The sequence below is a fragment of the Neofelis nebulosa genome, chromosome 5 (genome assembly GCF_028018385.1).
Source record: "Neofelis nebulosa isolate mNeoNeb1 chromosome 5, mNeoNeb1.pri, whole genome shotgun sequence".
Lineage (NCBI taxonomy): Eukaryota > Metazoa > Chordata > Mammalia > Carnivora > Felidae > Neofelis > Neofelis nebulosa.
Genome location: NC_080786.1, coordinates 159,063,585 through 159,082,779, shown reverse-complemented (window position 1 = coordinate 159,082,779; position 19,195 = coordinate 159,063,585). Strand labels below are relative to the sequence as shown.

Here is a 19,195-nt window from a genome sequence, read left to right as displayed (position 1 = left end):
TCCAGGAGTAAATCCCACTAGGTTATTTTGTATAATCTTTTAAATATATTGGTGAATTTTGGTTTGCTGTTTTGTTGAGGATTTTTTTTTCTGTCAGTATGCATAACAGATATTGGTGTATGGTTATTTATTTATTTTTGAGAGAACGTGAGTGTGAGCGAGGGGCAGAGAAAGGGAGAGAGAGAATCCCACAAACTGCAGAGAGAGAGGAAGACAGAGTTCAGAGCTTGGAATGGGGCTCGAGCTCACCTGATGCAGGGGTCAAACTCAAGAACTGTGAGATCACGACCTGAGCTGAAGTCAGATGCTTAACTGACTGAGCCACCCAGGCACCCCTGGTGTGTGGTTGTCTTTTTTTTTAATTTTTTTTTAACATTTATTCATCTTTGAGAGACAGAGACAAAGCGTGAGACAGAGACGCTTAACCAACTGAGCAACGCAGGCGCCCAAGTGTGTGATTTTCTTATAGTGTCTTTGTCTGGTTTTGGTTTCAGATAGAGTAATGCTGGCCTCAAGTGTTAAAAAGTGTTTCTTCCTCTTTAGGTTTTTGGAAGAGTTTGAGAAGGGCTGTTCTTCTTTTAAGTGTTTGATAGAATTAATGGTGAAGCCATCTGGTTCTGGACTTTCCTTTTTTGGGAGGGGTTTTTGGTTTTTATTTTTGTTTTTGTTTTTTTAATTTTTTAATTTATTTTTGAGACAGAGACAAAGCATGAACGGGGGAGGGTCAGAGAGAAAGGGAGACAGAATCTGAAGCAGGCTTCAGGCTCTGAGCTGTCAGCACAGAGCCTGACATGGGGCTTGACCTCACGGACCGTGAGATCATGACCTGAGCCGAAGTTGGATGCTTAATTGACTGAGCCACCCAGGTGCCCCTTGGGAGGGGTTTTTGAAGACTCAATGAATCTCTTTACAAGTTACAGGTCTATTCAGATTTTCTTTTTTTTTAATGTTTATTTTTGAGAGAGAGAGCATGTGCGTGCACATGGCGGCGGGGGGGGGGGGGGGGACAGGAAGAGATGGGCAGAGGATCCAAAGTGGGTTCCAGGCTGACAGCAGAAGAGGCTAACTCAGGGCTCGAACTCACAAACTGTGAGATTATGACCTGAGCCAAAGTCAGATGGCTTAACCAACTGAGCTACCTGGGCACCCCATTCAGATTTTCTGTTTTTACATGAGTCAGTTTTGATTGTGTGTTTCTAACCACATGCTTAATTTTTATGCTAAAAGCTAAATATATATTTTTTCCTTGTTAATATTAGAAGTTATGTGGCTTCCTTGGCTTTTATTTATTTAGAATCATATCCACTTTTCTCTGCATAGTGTTTCCAATGCTGCTATGGAGGAGCTGTTAACAGCTGCAACCACAGGCATTTTGAGGCACATTGCAGCTGAGGAAGTGTCTAAGGAAAGGGAGCGAAAGGAGGAGGAGAGGCGGCAGGCTGAAGAGGAAAGGTGAGTGTGTCGTGTTCCTGCAGTGCGCCTGAAGTCGGGGTGTGTGGACAAAGGACAGAATTCACCCTGGTCTAGGATGCTCTTACTGTTGTCCATTGCACTAGCATGAAACCCATGGCTCACCCAGCATCCTCATGCAGTGCAGCTCAGGGAGTGGGTGGGGGTCCTGAGGCCACACCCACCTTGTGAGCAGCAGCCCTCCGTGTAGCTGGAGTTGGGGGTAAGAGTGGTGGTCAGGGGAGCTGGGGTGTGGGTGACTGTGTGTCATGTCTGGTGGGATTAGAGGAGTGGGCCTGCCAGCTTATTAGGAGGCACAACTCAAATCCCGACCCATGAGGTCACGGAGTGTACTGACACTTTTTATTCTTAAACATTACTCTTGTGCTTTTTTTTCTTTTACCCTTAGGTTGAAACAAGAGAGAGAACTGGTGTTAACTCAGCTGAGCCATGGCCTGGCTACAGAGCTGACAGAACTTGTGGTGACAGAATGCGTGAGGGAAACCTGTTCCCAGGAGTTGAAGTAAATGAAGTTGTAGTTTGAGGGTGTGGGCTGGTGGGACAGAATGGGGTTTTTGAAGTGCTGTGGCCAGGCTGGTGAAGTTCAGGCTAGCTGTGTTTCACTTGGACAGGGGGGTAGCATATCTTTTGGATAGACAAACAGTAAAATGCCATCCATGTACTTGGTATGTGTTGCCTACAGAGAGGGCCTCACTTACATACACTCTCATCCTCATTGTGGACCCTGCGCTGGGTGTGGGCAAGTGTCTGTTAGCAAAATAATTCATTGGCAGTCTTGTACACCAAGTCATTTACCATTAATTTTCTCAAGTAGGAGGTCCCTTCCCTTGTTTCAGATGTTAAAAGATCATTTTGAGCCATCTCACTTAAGAACTTTATTAACTTTTTAAAAATTGAAGTGTAATTAACATGCAGTGTTATATTAGTTTCAGGTGTACAACATGTTGATTTGAAAGTTTTATAAATTATTCAGTGTTCACCATGATAAGTGTATTCATCACTTGTCATGATGCAACGTAATTACAATATTATTTACTATATTGTCTCTTTTATTTTTTATTTGTAGATATCTTCTCCCATCATTGGGTTGCCTTTTTATTTTGCTGATGGTTTCCTTCACTGTGCTAAACCTTTTTACTTTGGTATAATCTCAGTAGTTTATTTTTCTTTTGTTTCCTTTGCCTGAGGAGACCTACCCATAAATATGTTGCTAAGGCTGATGTCCCAAGAGATTGCTGCCTATGTTTTCTTTTAGGAGTGTTAAGGTTTCAGGTCTCAGATCTCAGATTGAGGTCTTTAATCCATTTTTGAGTTCATATTTCTGTGTGTAGTGTGAGAAAGTAGTCCAGTTTCATTCCTATGCATGTAGCTGTCCAGTTTTCCCTACACCATTTGTTGAAAAGACTGTCTTTTCCCCATTGTATATTCTTGCTTCCTTTGTTTATAGACAATTGACCATGTAGGTAGGGGCCCTCTATCCTGTTCCATTGTCTGTGTGTCTCTTTTTGTGCCAGTACCATACTATTTTGATCACTATAGTTTTGTAGATTATGAAATCTAAGAGTGTGATACTTTCAACTTCGTTATTCTTTCTCAAGTTTGGTTTGACTATTTGAGGTCTTTTTGGTTTCATAAAGATTTTAGGATTATTTGTTTTTGTTCTGTGAAGAATGCTATTGGTGTTTTGATAGAGATTATATTGAATTTGTAGATTGCTTTGGGTATTATGGACACTTTATTAATATTCTCTTTCAACCCATGAGCATGGAATACCTTTCCATTTGTGTCCTCTTCAGTTTCTTTAATTAGTGTTTTATAGTACAGGTCTTTTACCTCATTGGTTAAATTTATCCTTGCTATTTTTTTCTTTTTGGTGCAACTGTAAATGGTATTGTTTTCGTAATTTCTCCTTCTACTTCATTATTAGTGTATAGAAATGCAACAAATTTCTGTGTATTTTGTATCCTACAACTTAATTGAATTCATTTATAAGTTCTTATAGTTTTTTTGGTGGACTCTTTAGGGTTTTCTGTATGTAGTATCACATCATCTGCAAATAGTGACAGTTTTACTTTTTTAACAATTTGGATGTTTTTATTTCTTTTTCTTGTTTTATTGCTATGGCTGGGACTTCCAATACTATGTTGAATACAAGTGGTGAGAGTGGGCATCCTTGACTTGTTATTGATCTTAGAGGAAAAGCTCTCAAGTTTTTCACCGTTGAATATGATGTTAGCTGTGAGTTTTTCATATATGGCTTTTATTATGTTGAGGCTTTTATGATGTTTATTATTTCATTTTGTTGAGGGTTTTTTATTATGAATGGGTGTTGCATTTTGTCAGACCCTTTTTCTGCATCTGTTGAGATGATCATATGGTTTTTATCCTTTCTTGTTGTGGTGTGTCATATTGATCGATTTGTGAATATTGACCAACATTTGTATCTCTGGAATAAATCCCACTTGACTGTGGTGAATAATGTTTTAATGTATTGTTGTATTCAGTCTGCTACTATTTTGTTGAGGATTTTCGCATCTGTGTTCATTAGAGAGATTGGTCTGTAATTTTCTGTTTTTGTAGTATCTTTGTCTGTTTTGGTATTAGAATAGTGCTGGTTTTGTAGAATGAATTTGGGTGTTTTGCTTCCTCTTCTCCTTTTTTGGAATATTTTGAGAACAGTAGGTATTAACTCTTATTTAAATATTTGGTAGAATTTACTTGTGAAGCCATTTGGTCCTAGACTGTTGTTTGTTGGCAGTTTTTTGTTTACTGATTCCATTTCATTACTAGTAACCTTTTGAAATTTTCTGTTCCTTCCTATTTCAGTTTTAGAAGATTGTGTGTTTCTAGGAATTTATCTATTTCTTCTATGTTGTCCAGGTTGTTGGCATATAATTTTTCATAATATTTTCTTATAATCCTTTGTATTTTTGTGGTGTCAGTTGTTATTTCTTCTCCTTCATTTCTTATTTTATTTATTGGAATCCTCTCTTTTTTTTGATGAGTCTGGCCGAAAGGTTTATCAATTTTGTCTATCTTTTCAAAGAACCAGCTCTTGGTTTTAGTAATCTTTTCTATGATTGTCTACTGTCAGTTTCATTTACTTTTGCTCTAATCTTTACTACTTCTTTCCTTCTATAAGCTTTGAATTTTGTTTGTTCTTTTTTTTCCCTAGCTCCTTTAGGTGTAAGGTTAGGTTGTTTGAGATTTTTTTTGTTTCTTGAGCCTGCATCACTATAAACTTCCCTCTTGGAACAGTTGCATCCCAAAGATTTTGAACTGTTGTGTTTTCATTTTCATTTGTCTCCATATATATATGTATATATATTTTTTTCTTTTTTGATTTCTTGGTTGACCCGTTCATTTTTTAGTAGCATGTTGTTTAGCCCCCATGTATTTGTGTTCTTTCCAGATTTTTTTGTTGTAGTTGATTTATAGTTTTGTACTGTTGTGTTTGAAAGAGATGCTTGATGTGATTTCAGTCGTCTTAAATTTATTGAGACATGTTCTGTGGCCTAACGTGATCTGTCCTGAGAACGTTCCATGTACACTTAAAGAATGTATTCTGCTGTTTTCGGATGAAATGTTCCATATATAACTGTCAGGCCCAGCTGGTGTGATACGTTGTTCAAAGAGACGGATTCCTTGTTGATTTTCTGTCTGGATGATCTATCCATAAAGTAAATATGGTGTTAAAGTCCTCTGTCATTACTGTTTGTATTACTGTCGGTTTTTCTTCTTTGTCTATTAACATTTGCTTTATGTATTTAGGTGCTTCCATGTTGGGTGCATAGATACTTATAATTGTTATGTTCTCCTGTTGGGATTGTTTCCTTTATCATTATGTCTCTTGTCTGTGTTTTGTCTCTTGCTATGATTTTTGTTTTAAAGTTTACTTTGCCTAAGTATTGTTATCTTGGCTTTTTTTCCCCTTCATTTGCATGGTATATGTTTTTCACCCCTTCACTTTCAGTCTATATGTCTTTAGGTCAGATGTGAGTCTCTTGTAGGCAGCATTTAGATGGGTCTTTTTTTTTTTTTTTTTTTTAAATGTGTATTTATTTTTTGAGAGACTGTGACAGCGTGAGTGGGGGAGGGGCAGAGAGAGACACACAGGATACTAAGCAGGCTCCAGGCTCTGAGCTGTCAACACAGAGCCTGGGGCAGGGCTCAAACTCATGGACCACAAGATCATGACCTGAGCTGAAGTCATGACCTGAGCTGAAGTTGGGCGCTTAACTGACTGAGCCACCCAGGTGCCCCTATGTATCTTATTTTTTTAATCCATTCAGTTACCCTGTATGTTTTGATTGGAGCATTTACATTTAAAGTAATTATTGATACGTATATACTTATGGCCATTTTGTTAATAGCTTTCTGTTTTTTCTGTAGTTTTTCTCTGTTCCTTTCTTTTGCTCTCTTCACTTGCGGTTTGATGGCTTTTTTTACTACTATGCTTGGATTCCTTTCTCTTTATTTTTTGTGTGTCTAGTATAGGTTTTTGATTTGTGGTTACCATGAGGCTTATATACTATAACATCTTATATGTTTAGTAGTTTATGTTAAGTTGATGGCTGCCTAAGAACTTTATTAATTTCACTGTCAAGCTTCAGGGAAGAAAGAAGTTCAGTGTGCAGGGAAATCTGTCTTTGTGCCTAAACCACCCTGAGTGGCGCCTGGGTGGCTCAGTCGGTTAAGCGTCCGACTTCAGCTCAGGTCACGATCTCGCGGTCCGTGAGTTCGAGCCCCGTGTCGGGCTCTGGGCTGATGGCTCAGAGCCTGGAGCCTGCTTCCGATTCTGTGTCTCCCTCTCTCTCTGCCCCTCCCCCGTTCATGCTCTGTCTCTCTCTGTCTCAAAAATAAATAAAACCTTAAAAAAAAAATTAAAAAAAAAAAAATAAATAAAAAAAACCACCCTGAGGTAGCCCTGAAAGTGATGGACTGTACTATGGCAGAGCACAGATTCCATTGCAGATGGAGGACACAGCAAGGAGGCAGAGTGTTTTGTTTAATGTTTCTTTGCATCTTTAATAATTGGGAGTCTATTTCCCTGTTTAAGCACGAAACCTCATAAGTGATGGATCAATGTCTGTTCTTAATCCCAGGAAGGAGTGTTAGGAGATATGTAAGAGCTGGGACTTGATATATTTTTCCACAGTCCCAGGAGATCTGGGCTTCAGCTCAGCACCAGGACTGTCTCCACCTGCCATAGAGGACTATTGAAAACATGTCTTGCTTGTTTAAGCTTCTTTGATTTTGTGACTAAATATATCTGGTAAAATTGTTTGTGCTCCCTTGGTTGACAGAATTTTGTCATAAAAATCTCATTTAGATGCTGGTTTATCTTGAGGGCCACTGCCATTTGAAACATGGGCTGCCAATCTTGGCTGCCAGCTCTTGGGACACTTTTAATTGCAAACATCAGATAGTGCTGATGAGAAGGTGTTGTAGTTATTTTAATGGTCACTTGAAAATTAAAATTTGTAGCTAATTTATTAAGACAAAAGTTTATTTATTGACTGTTTACAAGGGCCTGATTGGACCTATAATCTAGTAGCCTATACCACTTTTGTCTTTTCCTCTGTCTTAACAGGTCTGTGCATTAAGTAAAATGAAAATCTTTTTTTTTTTTTTAATATTTATTTACTTATTTTTGAGAGAGAGAGAGAGAGAGAGCAAGCGTAAGCAGGGGAGGAACAGAGAGAGAGGGAGACACAGAATCCAAAGCAGGCTCCAGGCTCTGAGCTGTCAGCACAGAACCTGATGCGGGTCTCATGAACCGTGAGATCATGACCTGAGCTGAAGTCAGACGCTTAACTGACTGAGCCACCCAGGCGCCCCAAAGTAAAATGAAAATCTTAAAGCTTCTCTTGTGGGAGAGGCACAATTGCATTTCAGTAGTAAGGATGTGGAATCTTGCCACTTTTAGGGCAAGCCCTCAATGTATGTGGGCCCTGGGTACAGTGTCTCCCATCTTGATTATCCTCTTCTATAGGAATGCAGTGGAGACAGACCAGAGAGTCCGCATGGCCCGTTGCTGTGAGGATGTCTGTGCTCACCTGGTGGACTTGTTTCTTGGGGAGGAGATTTTCCAGACTGCAAAGGAGACCCTCCAGGAACTGCAGTGCTTCTGCAAGTATCTCCAGCGGTGAGTCCTGTGTCCTTACAGATGAAATGGATGCATGTGGGGAGAGCCTTTTACAAAGATGATACTTTCAGATATAGTCAATTATACATACCCACGAATATGTTCCTTCCTAAAGGGTAAATGCTAAGGGATAAATAAGGAATTAGATTGGGGGCTGTTTTGTATTTTGACAAGTATTCATAGGTTGCTCTCTGTCGTTTACCTAATGCTTTTGATGCAGGGAGATGGCTCTGAATAAGCCAAATAAATTCTAGCTGTGTGCACCCACATGGGTGAATTTCTAAAACTTATATAAGTGAAAAAAAGCAGTTTTTAGGGAAATCTGTACAACATACAAACAGGGTATATTCAAACTAAATACATTGTTTTAAATTTATGTGATGGTACAACCCTAAAGAAGGGAAGGAAAATTAACGATCATAAACTTAGTGCAGCGGTTACCTTTGGGAGTGAGAGCGTGCATAATTGAGCAGGGCCCAGTGCTGGTCATGGCCACTGCTTCTTAATTGGATGGAAGTATGTGACTATTTTGTCATGGATCTTTATGTATTAAAATTTTTTTTTAAAAGTTTATTTTGAGAGAGAGTGCATGAACAGGGGAGGGGCAGAGAGAGAGGGAGAGAGAATCCCAAGCAGACTCTGGGCCGTCAGCACAGAGCTTGATGTGGGGCTCGATCACATGAACTGTGAGATCATGACCTGAGCTGAGATCAAGAGTTGGATGCTTAGCTGACTGAGCCAGCTAGGTGACCCTGTCGTTAATCTTTAAACTTGGGCTTGTACTGTGTATGTTGTATCATGTGTCATTTTGTAACAGCACTTAAAGTAAGAGTGTACTTGGAAGTTTCAACCATATGAGAGGGAATATAGGGAGAGGTGAGTCTCCGTACCACAGAAGTCTCCATACCCATCTTCCTCCTCAGAAGCAGCAGCTGCTGAGTACGCATCCAGAAGCCTTCTGCCCTTTTTTGTGGTTGTTAGCACAGACGGCAGCATCTGTGCTAACCTGTCTTTACTCCACTCGAGGGAAGGCGGAGGCCTCACCACAGCAGCACATTGGACTCTTCCCAGGGTTGTCAGTGCAGCCAGAAAGGACCCATCTAGTTCTCCGGTGATGGACTTTCACATGGCTTCTCTTTTTAGCTATGGCAGAGTGCTGTGGTGGTCGTCCTTGTACAGACATCTCGTACAGGTGCACACATATCTGGAGAGAAGTTCCCATGAGTGGTGTTGGCTGGGTCAGAGTGTGTATCTTGTATCCATATCCATATCGCCAAGTTAGCATCTAGAGATCATTGAGCTTCAGTGCTTCAGTTCACTACTTTTGTTGTTTACCACCACTCATCTGCTCTTGTGCATTTCCCATGCCTGAGTGTTAATTTTAATTGTTTCATTTCTTAGCTTGAGGACTATTGCTGAAAAAAACTTAAATGTATTGCCAGAAAATGTGCTTCCCTACGTTATAGCATTGGACTGTGGTTTTGCATTTGTCCTCGTAGTAACCTTGAAAATACCCAATGATGATACGTTGTTGTGCCCTCCAGGTGGAGGGAAGCCGTCGCAGCCCGGAAAAAACTGAGGCGCCAGATGCGGGCTTTCCCTGCAGCGCCTTGCTGTGTGGACATGAACAACCGCCTGAAGGCATTGGCACCCAGTGCAGAGTGCCCCATTGCTGAGGAGAATCTGGCCAAGGGCCTCCTGGATCTGGGCCATGCAGGGAAACTGGGCATCTCCTGCACCAGGTCAGCACTTGGCCTGCCATGGCCGCCTAGTGTTCCCTAGCCCCACCCGGCTTTACGGAGAGCGCGGATTAATGTGTGTGTTTGGAGGGAAGGTGGAGAGAATCAGAGAACGTGAAAATAGATGCAGGATATTCTTGAAGGTCGTCTCTTCCTCTAGGTCTGGATGTATGACTTGTGCTACATGCTTTGATTTCACACTCCTTTTCCACTTAAAACACTCAGGGCCTGGTAATTGAATTTTACTTAGAATCACATCTTTGTCTTCTGGTTTTTCTGGATACATCTATCAGTTTTCATTGGTGGAGTTTCTTCTGTCCCCATGACTGTTCTTGAGGGCAGGATTTTTGTCTGTTTACTACTCATCTCCCATGGCTTGATATTTGTGGAATGAACAAATTCTCTGACTGATCTGTTTATCAGAAAAAGTTTTCTTGGTCTCCTAACCATTCTCTATCAGGAGACACTATTAACCAGTTACTTTCCTCTCAGAACATCAGTAAATATTCACCAAATTCCTTTCATGGGTACTGAGGTGGCCTCATGAAGGCACAGTGTCTTCCTTTCTTTGTAGGTTACGGTGGCTCAGGAACAAGACAGTGCACCAGATGAAGGTTCAGCACTTTTACAAGCAACTGCTGAGGTCTGTCATCCCCCTGCCATGTGTGCTTCTCCTGCATGGGACTTGTGCACTGGCTTACCCTCTGTGCTCTGTTCCTTCCAGTGATGCAGCATGGACACCCCTGGACCTGCCATCCCTCGTGGCCAAGTACCTCCCTGGAAGGTGGGAGCGTGTGTTTTGGAAGCTGGTGCTGGTGTTGCCTGATGGAGAAGAGCAGTCCCCAGGGAGTCCTGGCAGGTCAGGAAGGGTTTCCCTCCCTGGGCTTTGAGGTTGAGAAAGTGGCTTCAGGAGGTGGAGTTTTACAGGAGGATGGGAGGGACTCTGGCCCTTGTCGCACAGAGGAGTCCAAGCATGAATCTTGTGGCCAACAGAGAGTGGGCAAAGCAGTAGAGTTTACTGAGAGAAGGCATAAAGCTCTCAAGAGTGAGAGGGGTCCCGTCCCAACTGTTTTGCCACCAAGGATTTGTGTCCCTGACTTTTTATTGGGACCTTATCTGAAAGTTTGTGAGACTCCACTCCTGACACTGGCCCAGGCAGGTCTGGAATATGTTTATCCTTTTTTTTTCCAAAACCCCACCGCTACTTCAGCCTCCCACTTGTAGCTGCAGCCTGCCTCTCTGAGGGTCCTGTATCTAGCACTGCCTAATATTAGCCCTTTCCCTACTCAGAATGACTTCTCTTGAGAGCATGAGGCGTGAGGGACTTGCGTAGTCTGTTTTGTTTGTGATTTGAAGTTGACACTTGAGAATATTAAAATTTTTATCCTGTAAATTTGACAATAGTCTGTATCCAAAAACATTTAAGAGTTGATCCTTTTTTTTAAATTGATTTTTTAATTTACATCCAAGTTAGTTAGCATATAGTGTAACAATGATCTCAGGAATAGATTCCAGTGATTCATCCCCTATGTATAACACCCAGTGCTCCTCCCAACAAGTGTCTTCCTTAATGTCCCTTACCCATTTAACCCATCCCCACTCCCACACCCCCTCTTTTTTTTTTTAATGTTTATTTATTTATTTTGAGAGAGAGAAAGTGAGTATAAATAGGGTAGGGGCAGAAGGAGAGAGAGAGAGAGAGAGAGAGAGAGAGAGAGAGAGAGAGAGAGAGAGAGAATCCCAACCAGACTCTAAGCTGCCAGCACAGAGCCTGATGAGGAGCTCGAACCCATGAACTGTGAGATCATGATCTGAGCTGAAATCAAGAGTCGGATGCTTAAATGACTAAGCCATCCAGGTGCCCCAAGAGTTGATCCTCTTTTAAAGTTATGGTGAGGTGTATTGATTAGAGCCCACATCATTTTAGACTCTTGGGGAAGACAGTTTGTAGTGTGTTTGCTATAGTTGCATTTTTTTTTTTTAAAGGAAAAAAACTTCTGGCATATTTTAAAAGATTTCTAAGAAATTGACGTAGCATTACATGTATTTCCTACAACCATACTGCTTCCAGAAGTCATGTTTAAAGCAATTACAGAACATGTTTTCTTTTTTAGCAGCTTTATTGACATGAATTCACATATCATAAATTTCACCCATTTAAAGTTTTCATTTCATTGGTTTTTAGTATATTCACAGAGTTGTGCAACTACCTCCACCATCTAATTTCCAAAACAGTTTTTACCTACAGAGAAATCGCATATCCATTAGCAGTTACTCATCATTCCTCCCTGTCTTCAGCTCCCGGAAACCACTAATCTGTGTCCTGCCTTCCATGTATTTTCCTATTCTAGACGTTTTGTATAAATGGAGTCTCACAATGTGTAGGCTTATGACTAGCACTTTTCACTCAGCCATCATGTTTTCTGGGTTTATTCATGTTATAGCAGACAGTACTTTTTTTGTGTGTGGCTGAATAGTATTCCATCGTATGAACAAAACACATATTATTTGTTCAGTTGATAGTATTTGGGTTGTTTCCATTCTTTGGTTATTACGAGTAACGCTATGAAACATCCATGTATAACAGTGTGTGTGGACAGATGTTTGCAGGTCTGTTATATACCTAGACGTGGAATTGCTAGGTTGTGAGGTAACTTTATGTTAGGTCTTTGAGGAATTGCCAAACTTTTCCACAGTGGCTGCACCATTTACATTCCTGTTAGCATTGTTTGAGGGTATTAAGTTCTTTGAATACATTCCTTTTTAGGCAGTTACTCTTGGAAACTGCTTAACTAAGGAAAAAAAAAGTCATAAAGATTATAAGACAACTGAGCAAAGAAGAGAGTTGTCTTATATTAAAAGTATTTAAATGGTGATTCATTTCTTAGAGTAGCTGTCTTCTGATTCACTAATAAGTTCACTTGGAAATATACATCACAGTAATTCTTAAGATCTCCAGCATGAATTTTTTTTTTAATGCTTATTATTTTTGAGAGAGAAAGAGCATACCCGCACACACAAGTGGGGCAGAGAGTGGGTGACAAAGGATCTGAAGCAGGCTCTGTGCTGATAGCAGCAAACTGATATGGGGTTTGAACTCATGAACTTCGAGATCATGACCTGAGCAGAAGTTGGACACTCAAACTGACTGAGCCACCCAGGCGCCCCTGCGTGAAACTTAATTCTGTAAAACATTTTTATAGTTGACCCTTGAATAACATGGGGTTTAGAGATGTCATTTCCCCTGACACAGTCGAAAATCTGAGTATAACTTTGACTCCCCCCAGAACTTAACTACTAATAGCTGCTGTTGACCAGAAACCTAACATAGTCAACATTGTGTATTTATTTGTATTTGTGTATATATGTATTTATCATATACTGTATTCTTACAATAAAGTTACAGAAAAGGTTATTAAGAAAATCATAAGGAAAATATACTTACAGTACTGTACTGTAAGAATGGATCAGGTTCATGAGTGCCCTCTCCTCTCGCCCCAGTAGATAGCCCAGGAGAGTTCCTTGGTCTAGTTTAAAATCACAGCCTGTTTTGTCCAGCTCAACTTTACAGTAAGAGTTGGTGTCTGTGAACCTACATCTATGTGGTATTTCTTTTTCACTTTTCCTAAAAATCTTTATAGTTTAAATTTAGAATTCTTTTTCAAGTGTTATTTTCCTTTATTCACAGAATTTTAGCAAACTGGTTACAAGTCAAGTTCATGGGAGGTGATGGCTCAGTGGGCGACACAGGCACCATGGCTGGGGGAATTCAGACGCTTGCGCTGTTTCACGCTCTTAGCGGCAAAGGGGATCAGACAGTCGCTGTCAATGTGTGTATAAAGGTAGGTGAGAATCGTGTATTTACTTCTGTGATTTTCTTTTTTTTTAATTATTTTTTTTGAGAGAGAGAGAGAGAGACACAGAGAGACAGAGCATGAGTGGGGAAGGGGCAGAGAGAGGACGACACACAGAATCTGAAGTAGGCTCCAGGCTCTGAGCTGTCAGCACAGAGCCTGATGTGGGGCTCGAACTCACGGACCACGAGATCATGACCTGGGCTGAAGTTGAATGCTGAGCCACCCAGGCGCCCCTGTGATTTTCTTATTTCACTCACTCTTAGACATTATTGGAATCATGGAAGTGCCTTGAAGTGGTTTTGAAGAAGTGTGGGAGGCTCAGAAGCCCGTATCATGTCTGTTCCTCTTTGTGTCCTGTTGACATCCCACGGACACCTACTTGGTGTGACATGCCAGGCTAGATTCTCAGGAGTGCTGTGAGCCTTAATCATCTCAGGTCAACAGACCTCTTTGAGAACTTGGTGAAAACTCAGAACCATCCTGACAAATGCATAGATGCACATAATTCAGGAACCCTGAACTCCTCCTTCATGGGCCTCTGATAATTAACCTAAGAAGTGTAAGAGAGCATTTCGCAAAAATACAGTGCCTGTTATATGTCACATGGTTTGCCAACAGCTAACATCTTTGCTATAATGGCTTCCTGATACATCAGGTCTTACAAGAGAGTAATTAATGGTTTTTAATCCTATGCAGTTTTCACTAAACTTGGTCCCACCAATATATATAAGTTCAGTATTGGGCATTTCAGGTCAGTTGGATTTGTTTTACATTCAACTTGTCCTAAGTTTTTGATCGTAAGTTCTAATTTTTGTTCTTCTATATAGGTGTTTGTTTAGTATAGATGTTAATTTTTTTTTAATTTCTCTTTATTCTTAAGTAGAGTTGGTACACAATGTTATGTTAGTTTCAGGTGTACAATATAATGATTCCATAAATCTATACATTATGCTATGCTCACCACAGTGTACCTACTGTCTGTCATCATACAGTGCTATTACAATACTATTGACTATATTTCCTATGCTGTACCTTCTATCCCTTTAATTATTCATTCCATGACTGGAAGCTCATACCTCCTACCCTCCTCCCATTTTGTCCAGCCCCCACTCCCTCCCTTGTGGGAACCATCGTCTGAGAGATTCTTATTTAACGAGAACCTATTTCCTCATTCGAATAAAGTCTACATAAATAAATTTTAGGTGTTAGCATATGTTCAGATAAACCCAGAAGTGTATTTTATTTGCTTGGGAAAGAACGATGCAGGGCAGAGAGTGTGGGCTTCCGTGTGGAGCAGACCTGGGGTTGTCAGCTGCCTTCTGGCCAGCTTTTTGAGCCTAGGCGTGGTGCCCTCCATAATGTAGTCCTGACTCACTGCACCAGGGTCTCATGAGGGTTAGCCAGGTTGCATGCTCAGAGTGCTCAGTGAGAACCTGCTGTCTACCCTCTGCCCTGACCAGAGGGTTTACAGTGCCCAGGCCTCTCCTCTTCCTAAGAAGGTCACCTTTGTGGCACATCCTGCTCATCTGCGTGTGATACTGTAATCCACATTCCTTCTGTCCTTGGAGCCTCTTCAAATTGTAGTTTGGTTATAGGGTTTTTATTTATTTTGTTCTTCCATTTTATGTTACTTATTTATTTTAATTTTTTTTTTTTTAATTTAAGCAAACTCACAACCCCAAGATCAAGAGTCTCATGTTCTTCTAACTGAGCCAGTCAGGCACTTTTGTTTTTCTATTTTAAATTTTTTTTTTTTTTCAATGTTTTTTATTTATTTTTGGGACAGAGAGACACAGAGCATGAACGGGGGAGGGGCAGAGAGAAAGGGAGACACAGATTTGGAAACAGGCTCCAGGCTCCGAGCTGTCAGCACAGAGCCCGACGCGGGGCTCGAACTCACAGACCGCGAGATCGTGACCCGGCTGAAGTCGGCCGCTTAACCGACTGCGCCACCCAGGCGCCCCTTGTTTTTCTATTTTAATATTATTTATTTTATTTTCTAAAAGTAAAAGTAATACATGTATAAAACCTTAGAAATATAAGGAGGTACAGAGGAAGCATAAAGATGATAAGAGCCATTTATGCTCTTGCCATTCAGAGGTAACAGTAATGTCTTGGTTCATGTTCTTCCCTTTTTTCCTATGATCATAAAGTCAGACTTCATCTACTGGACAATTAGTTTGTTGTTGTTCTTGCCTTTATTCTTAAGTCTTTTAATCAAAGTAATATTTGCAGTACTTAGAAAGTCAGATACATGTCATGATGCATAATGAGAGATAGCAGCCCCTGCCTCTCTCCTAGGGGTTGATTTCTGTTGTCTTCCCAAATCACATGCTTACACAGCTGTTTCTCAGTTTACCCACTTTAGATGTTCTCCACTGACTTCCCATTAAAATATATCTATTGTTGTATAACAAATTAACCCCAAACTTAGCTTAAAATAGTCAAGATTTGTTATCTCATAGTTTCTGTGGGTCAGAAGTCCAGGTGTGGTTTAATTGGGTCCTCTGGCTCAGGGTTTCTCACAAAGCAGAAATCAAGGTGTAAGCCAAAGCTCTGGTCTCATCCGAAAGCTTGACTGAGGGAAGAGCCACTTCCAAGCTCGCTCTTGTGGTTGTTGGCAGGATTCACTTCCTTATTGGCTGTGGCCAGGGCCTCTCCATGAGGCAGTGTGTAAGTTGGTAGCTGGCTGCCATCGGCTGGGCAGGACGACAGAGTCTCTCTGTAACCTAATCTTAAAAGTGATGTCTTGTCACTTTTTTCTGATTCTGTCTGTTAGAAGCACGTCATGGCAGGGGATTGTGCAAGGGCATGAGCACTAGGGGGTGGGATCATGGGGCTGTCTTCGTGGCTGCACCCCGTGCCAAGTGAGGAGTGAATTGGTACACTATGGTCCCACCCAGCCTTCCTTAATTTCCAAGGTGGCTACATCATCACTTTATCTTATCTCAGTGAGTGGGGTCACATTTTGATGGCTGTGTGATTGCTGTTTGCCTCAGAACCAGCCAAGTGTTCTGTGACTATGTTTCTTAATTTTATTGCAAATTGTAGTTGCCTTCGTTTCTCACTTACATACTTTTCTCTGTATCTCTCATTAATTTTTACCCAAATGTGCCAGCGGGTGGGTTGTGTGCATCTTAGTAGAGTTTCAGATGCTCTCTCACTTCACCTTATCCCTTTGAGAAAGTGCCATCCTCTTGCTCTCCTGTGGGCTGATAGTGTCCCAGGTTGTGGCTGCCACTCGATCTCCATACCACTAGCATGGTCCTGCTCCTCCCCCTGCTAACCCTTTGATCTCAGGCAGGTTCCATGTGACTCTGTGCTGCCTGTGTAGGAGTGCTCTTATGATCCCTCTTTTATTAAAAAAAGAGATTTGATGCTCTTGTTTTCTGAGGAGCTTTCCTGATGTTCACTTTGTTCATTTCTTCCCCTTCCCCAATTTTTACTTTGTGTCTTTGTTTCAGTTTTTAAACAATCTCTGACTGGCTTGTACCTCTTGGAGAGAAAGCCTGTCTCCTTCTTACATCATACTGCATTACCCATTCATTCAGGTATGCATTTCACAAGTATTTGTTGAGTGACTTCTCTGTCCCAAGTACTATTCCACATGCTGGGTTATAGCAGAGAACACATCAACACAAATCCCTCTTCTCAGGAGCTAATATCCTGGAGGGAGAAGGAAACTCGTGGGTAGAAAAATGTCAAGTGCCCCTCCTCCTGGTTTATAATCCAAATTATGGCAGTCCTTCTCCCCTTTCCCATTCTTGCTTGCTGATACTTACTTTATTTTATCTTATTTTATTTATGTATTTATTTCATTATGACTAATGCATTCCTTAATCCCCATCCCCCGTTTTACCCATCTTCCCACCTGCCTCCCCTCTGGTGACCATCAGTTTGTTTCCTATAAAGAGTCTGTTTCTTGGTTTGCCTTTCTCTTTTTCTTCATTTGCTCTGTTTGTTTTGTTTAATAAATTACACATGAGTGAGATCTTACGATCCCTCTTTTACCAAAGAGGGAACTGAGGCTCCAAGAAGTTAAACAAAATAGCCCTAGGCCACACAGCTGCCACATGGTGGCACTGCACACAGGTGCCCTTGAGGATGGAGTGAGCTGTACGTGTAGAGTTCCTAGAACAGCGCCTGACTAATACAAGTGCTTACTTGGTCCTGCCATTGACAGCAGCAGGGTGTGGGGTGTATCTTCCAGTTTCTTCCAAAGAAAGGATCTGTGGGAGCAGACGTTTTAGTTTTAGTCCTTGCCTCTTTGAAAATGTGTTTACCCTTGTATTTGCTTTGTGGTTCAGTGAGGTTTGTAGAAGTGTGGGTTGAAAGGTTTTTCCTTCCAGTTTTTCTCCCAAGGTCATCTGGCATCCAGAGTTGCTGTTGAGATGTCTGAGGTGATTCCTGTTCTTTTCTCTGTGGCCTGGTCTTGTTTCTCTCTGGAAGCCTGCTCTCTGACCCTGGGGTTCTGAAAATCCACTGGGGTATGCCTGGTGACGACTTCTTTTGCTCACTGTGCTGGGTTTGACAGGGTCCTTTCAGGCTGGAGAGTACTGTTTGACTTCTGGGATGTTTTTGCATCTCAGTGCTACCTATTTTCCTTCTTTTGTTTTTTGTTCTCTTGAATTCCTGTGACAGATGTTGGATCTTGTCAGTTAATTCTCTAAGCTTCTTATCCTTTCTATTCTATTTTCTGTTTTGTTTTTAAATATCATGCTCTGGGAGATTCATTGACTTTTTTTTTTTTTTTTTTAAATGTTTATTTATTTATTTATTTATTTATTTATTTATTGGGAGCGGGCAGAGAGAGAGAATCCCAAGCAGGGTCTGTGCTGTTAGCATGGAGCCCGATGTGGGGCTCAATCTCGTGAACTGTGAAATCATGACCTAAACTGAAATCAGGAGTCAGACACTTAACCAACAGCAACCCAGGTGCCCCAAATTGACTTTATATTCTATACATTCTACCAAAATTTTTATTCCATATGTATCATTCATTTTTTCTTACTGTTATTTGAATTTATCATATCATCTTGTGACTATTTTTAGATGCATCATGAGAGGAAATTAGGATTTTTGAGGTCTGAGCTTTTTTATGTTCCATGCAGGATTTGTTTCCTTTGGATTTCTCTTTCTTTATTATTCTGATCTCTCTCTTATGTTGGAGGCTCTCCTTGGACACCTTATCTGAGGCAGCCCATACCTGAGTGAGGCCCTAAAAGGCTGTCCATAAGCTCTGTGTTTGAGGTGGGGTTGCAGGTAGCTGAACAGCAAGCGTACAGTTTTTAGGGGGACTCCCAAGTGTCAGGATCTGCATGTTATTTTCTTGGAGTGTTTGGTTTCTTCGGGAAGGATTCGTCTTATCTCCTTGGCCAGCTGCTGATGGTCTTGGGACAGGTGGGGAGTGGCCAGTGCTCTGTCCCCTCCACTATGCTTGCATCATTTCAGGATAGGATGTCTGCCCAGGGGGCAGATTGCACTTAAAGGCCACCTGCAGGTGGGTGGATGACCTATAGGGCCACTGCGGTGGGTGTGACTTATCTGTGTGGTCCTGAACTTCACCTCTGGCTCTTGGTGCCACTGGATCTTGGTGCTCAGGACTTTTGCAGGCTCAGTCAGCCTGGTTCCTTCCATACCTCCATCTGTAACTCTTAAGGCCTGGCTTCTTCTGCTTCCTTAATCTTAACAGTGATTGCTCCCATGTCTGTGATGCTCTCAAGAAACTGGTCAGAATCCCTTGTCTGCTATTGGTTTACCTTTACTCCCTTCTGTCGTTATGGGCTTTACCTGTTGGGGTTCTTTTGGGGGGGGGGCGGTGCTTACCTGTTTTTATACCTGTTTAAGGGTAATTGTTAAGATTAAAGTAACATCTTCAAACACACTTCTAGCTAGAGGCTGAATTATCTGTTGACTTGGCTGTTTCTTGCACTAATCTACAGCCTCATGGAGGAGGGCAGCCCAGAGAGCAGTGAGCATTT

At 41.3% G+C, this 19,195-nt stretch overlaps 1 protein-coding gene across 5 annotated transcripts in view; it reads left to right on the top strand.

The window, feature by feature from the left end:
- MCM3AP (minichromosome maintenance complex component 3 associated protein) overlaps positions 1-19,195 on the top strand; it is a 55,635-nt gene that overhangs the window by 26,510 nt on the left and 9,930 nt on the right. For all 5 annotated transcript variants that reach the window (XM_058732309.1, XM_058732310.1, XM_058732308.1 and 2 more), the window contains exons 15-21: positions 1,321-1,452; positions 1,859-1,972; positions 7,466-7,618; positions 9,163-9,360; positions 9,932-10,000; positions 10,082-10,216; positions 13,046-13,199. In XM_058732309.1, coding sequence (XP_058588292.1) covers positions 1,321-1,452; positions 1,859-1,972; positions 7,466-7,618; positions 9,163-9,360; positions 9,932-10,000; positions 10,082-10,216; positions 13,046-13,199 — 955 coding nt within the window. The remainder of the gene's footprint in view (positions 1-1,320; positions 1,453-1,858; positions 1,973-7,465; positions 7,619-9,162; positions 9,361-9,931; positions 10,001-10,081; positions 10,217-13,045; positions 13,200-19,195) is intronic.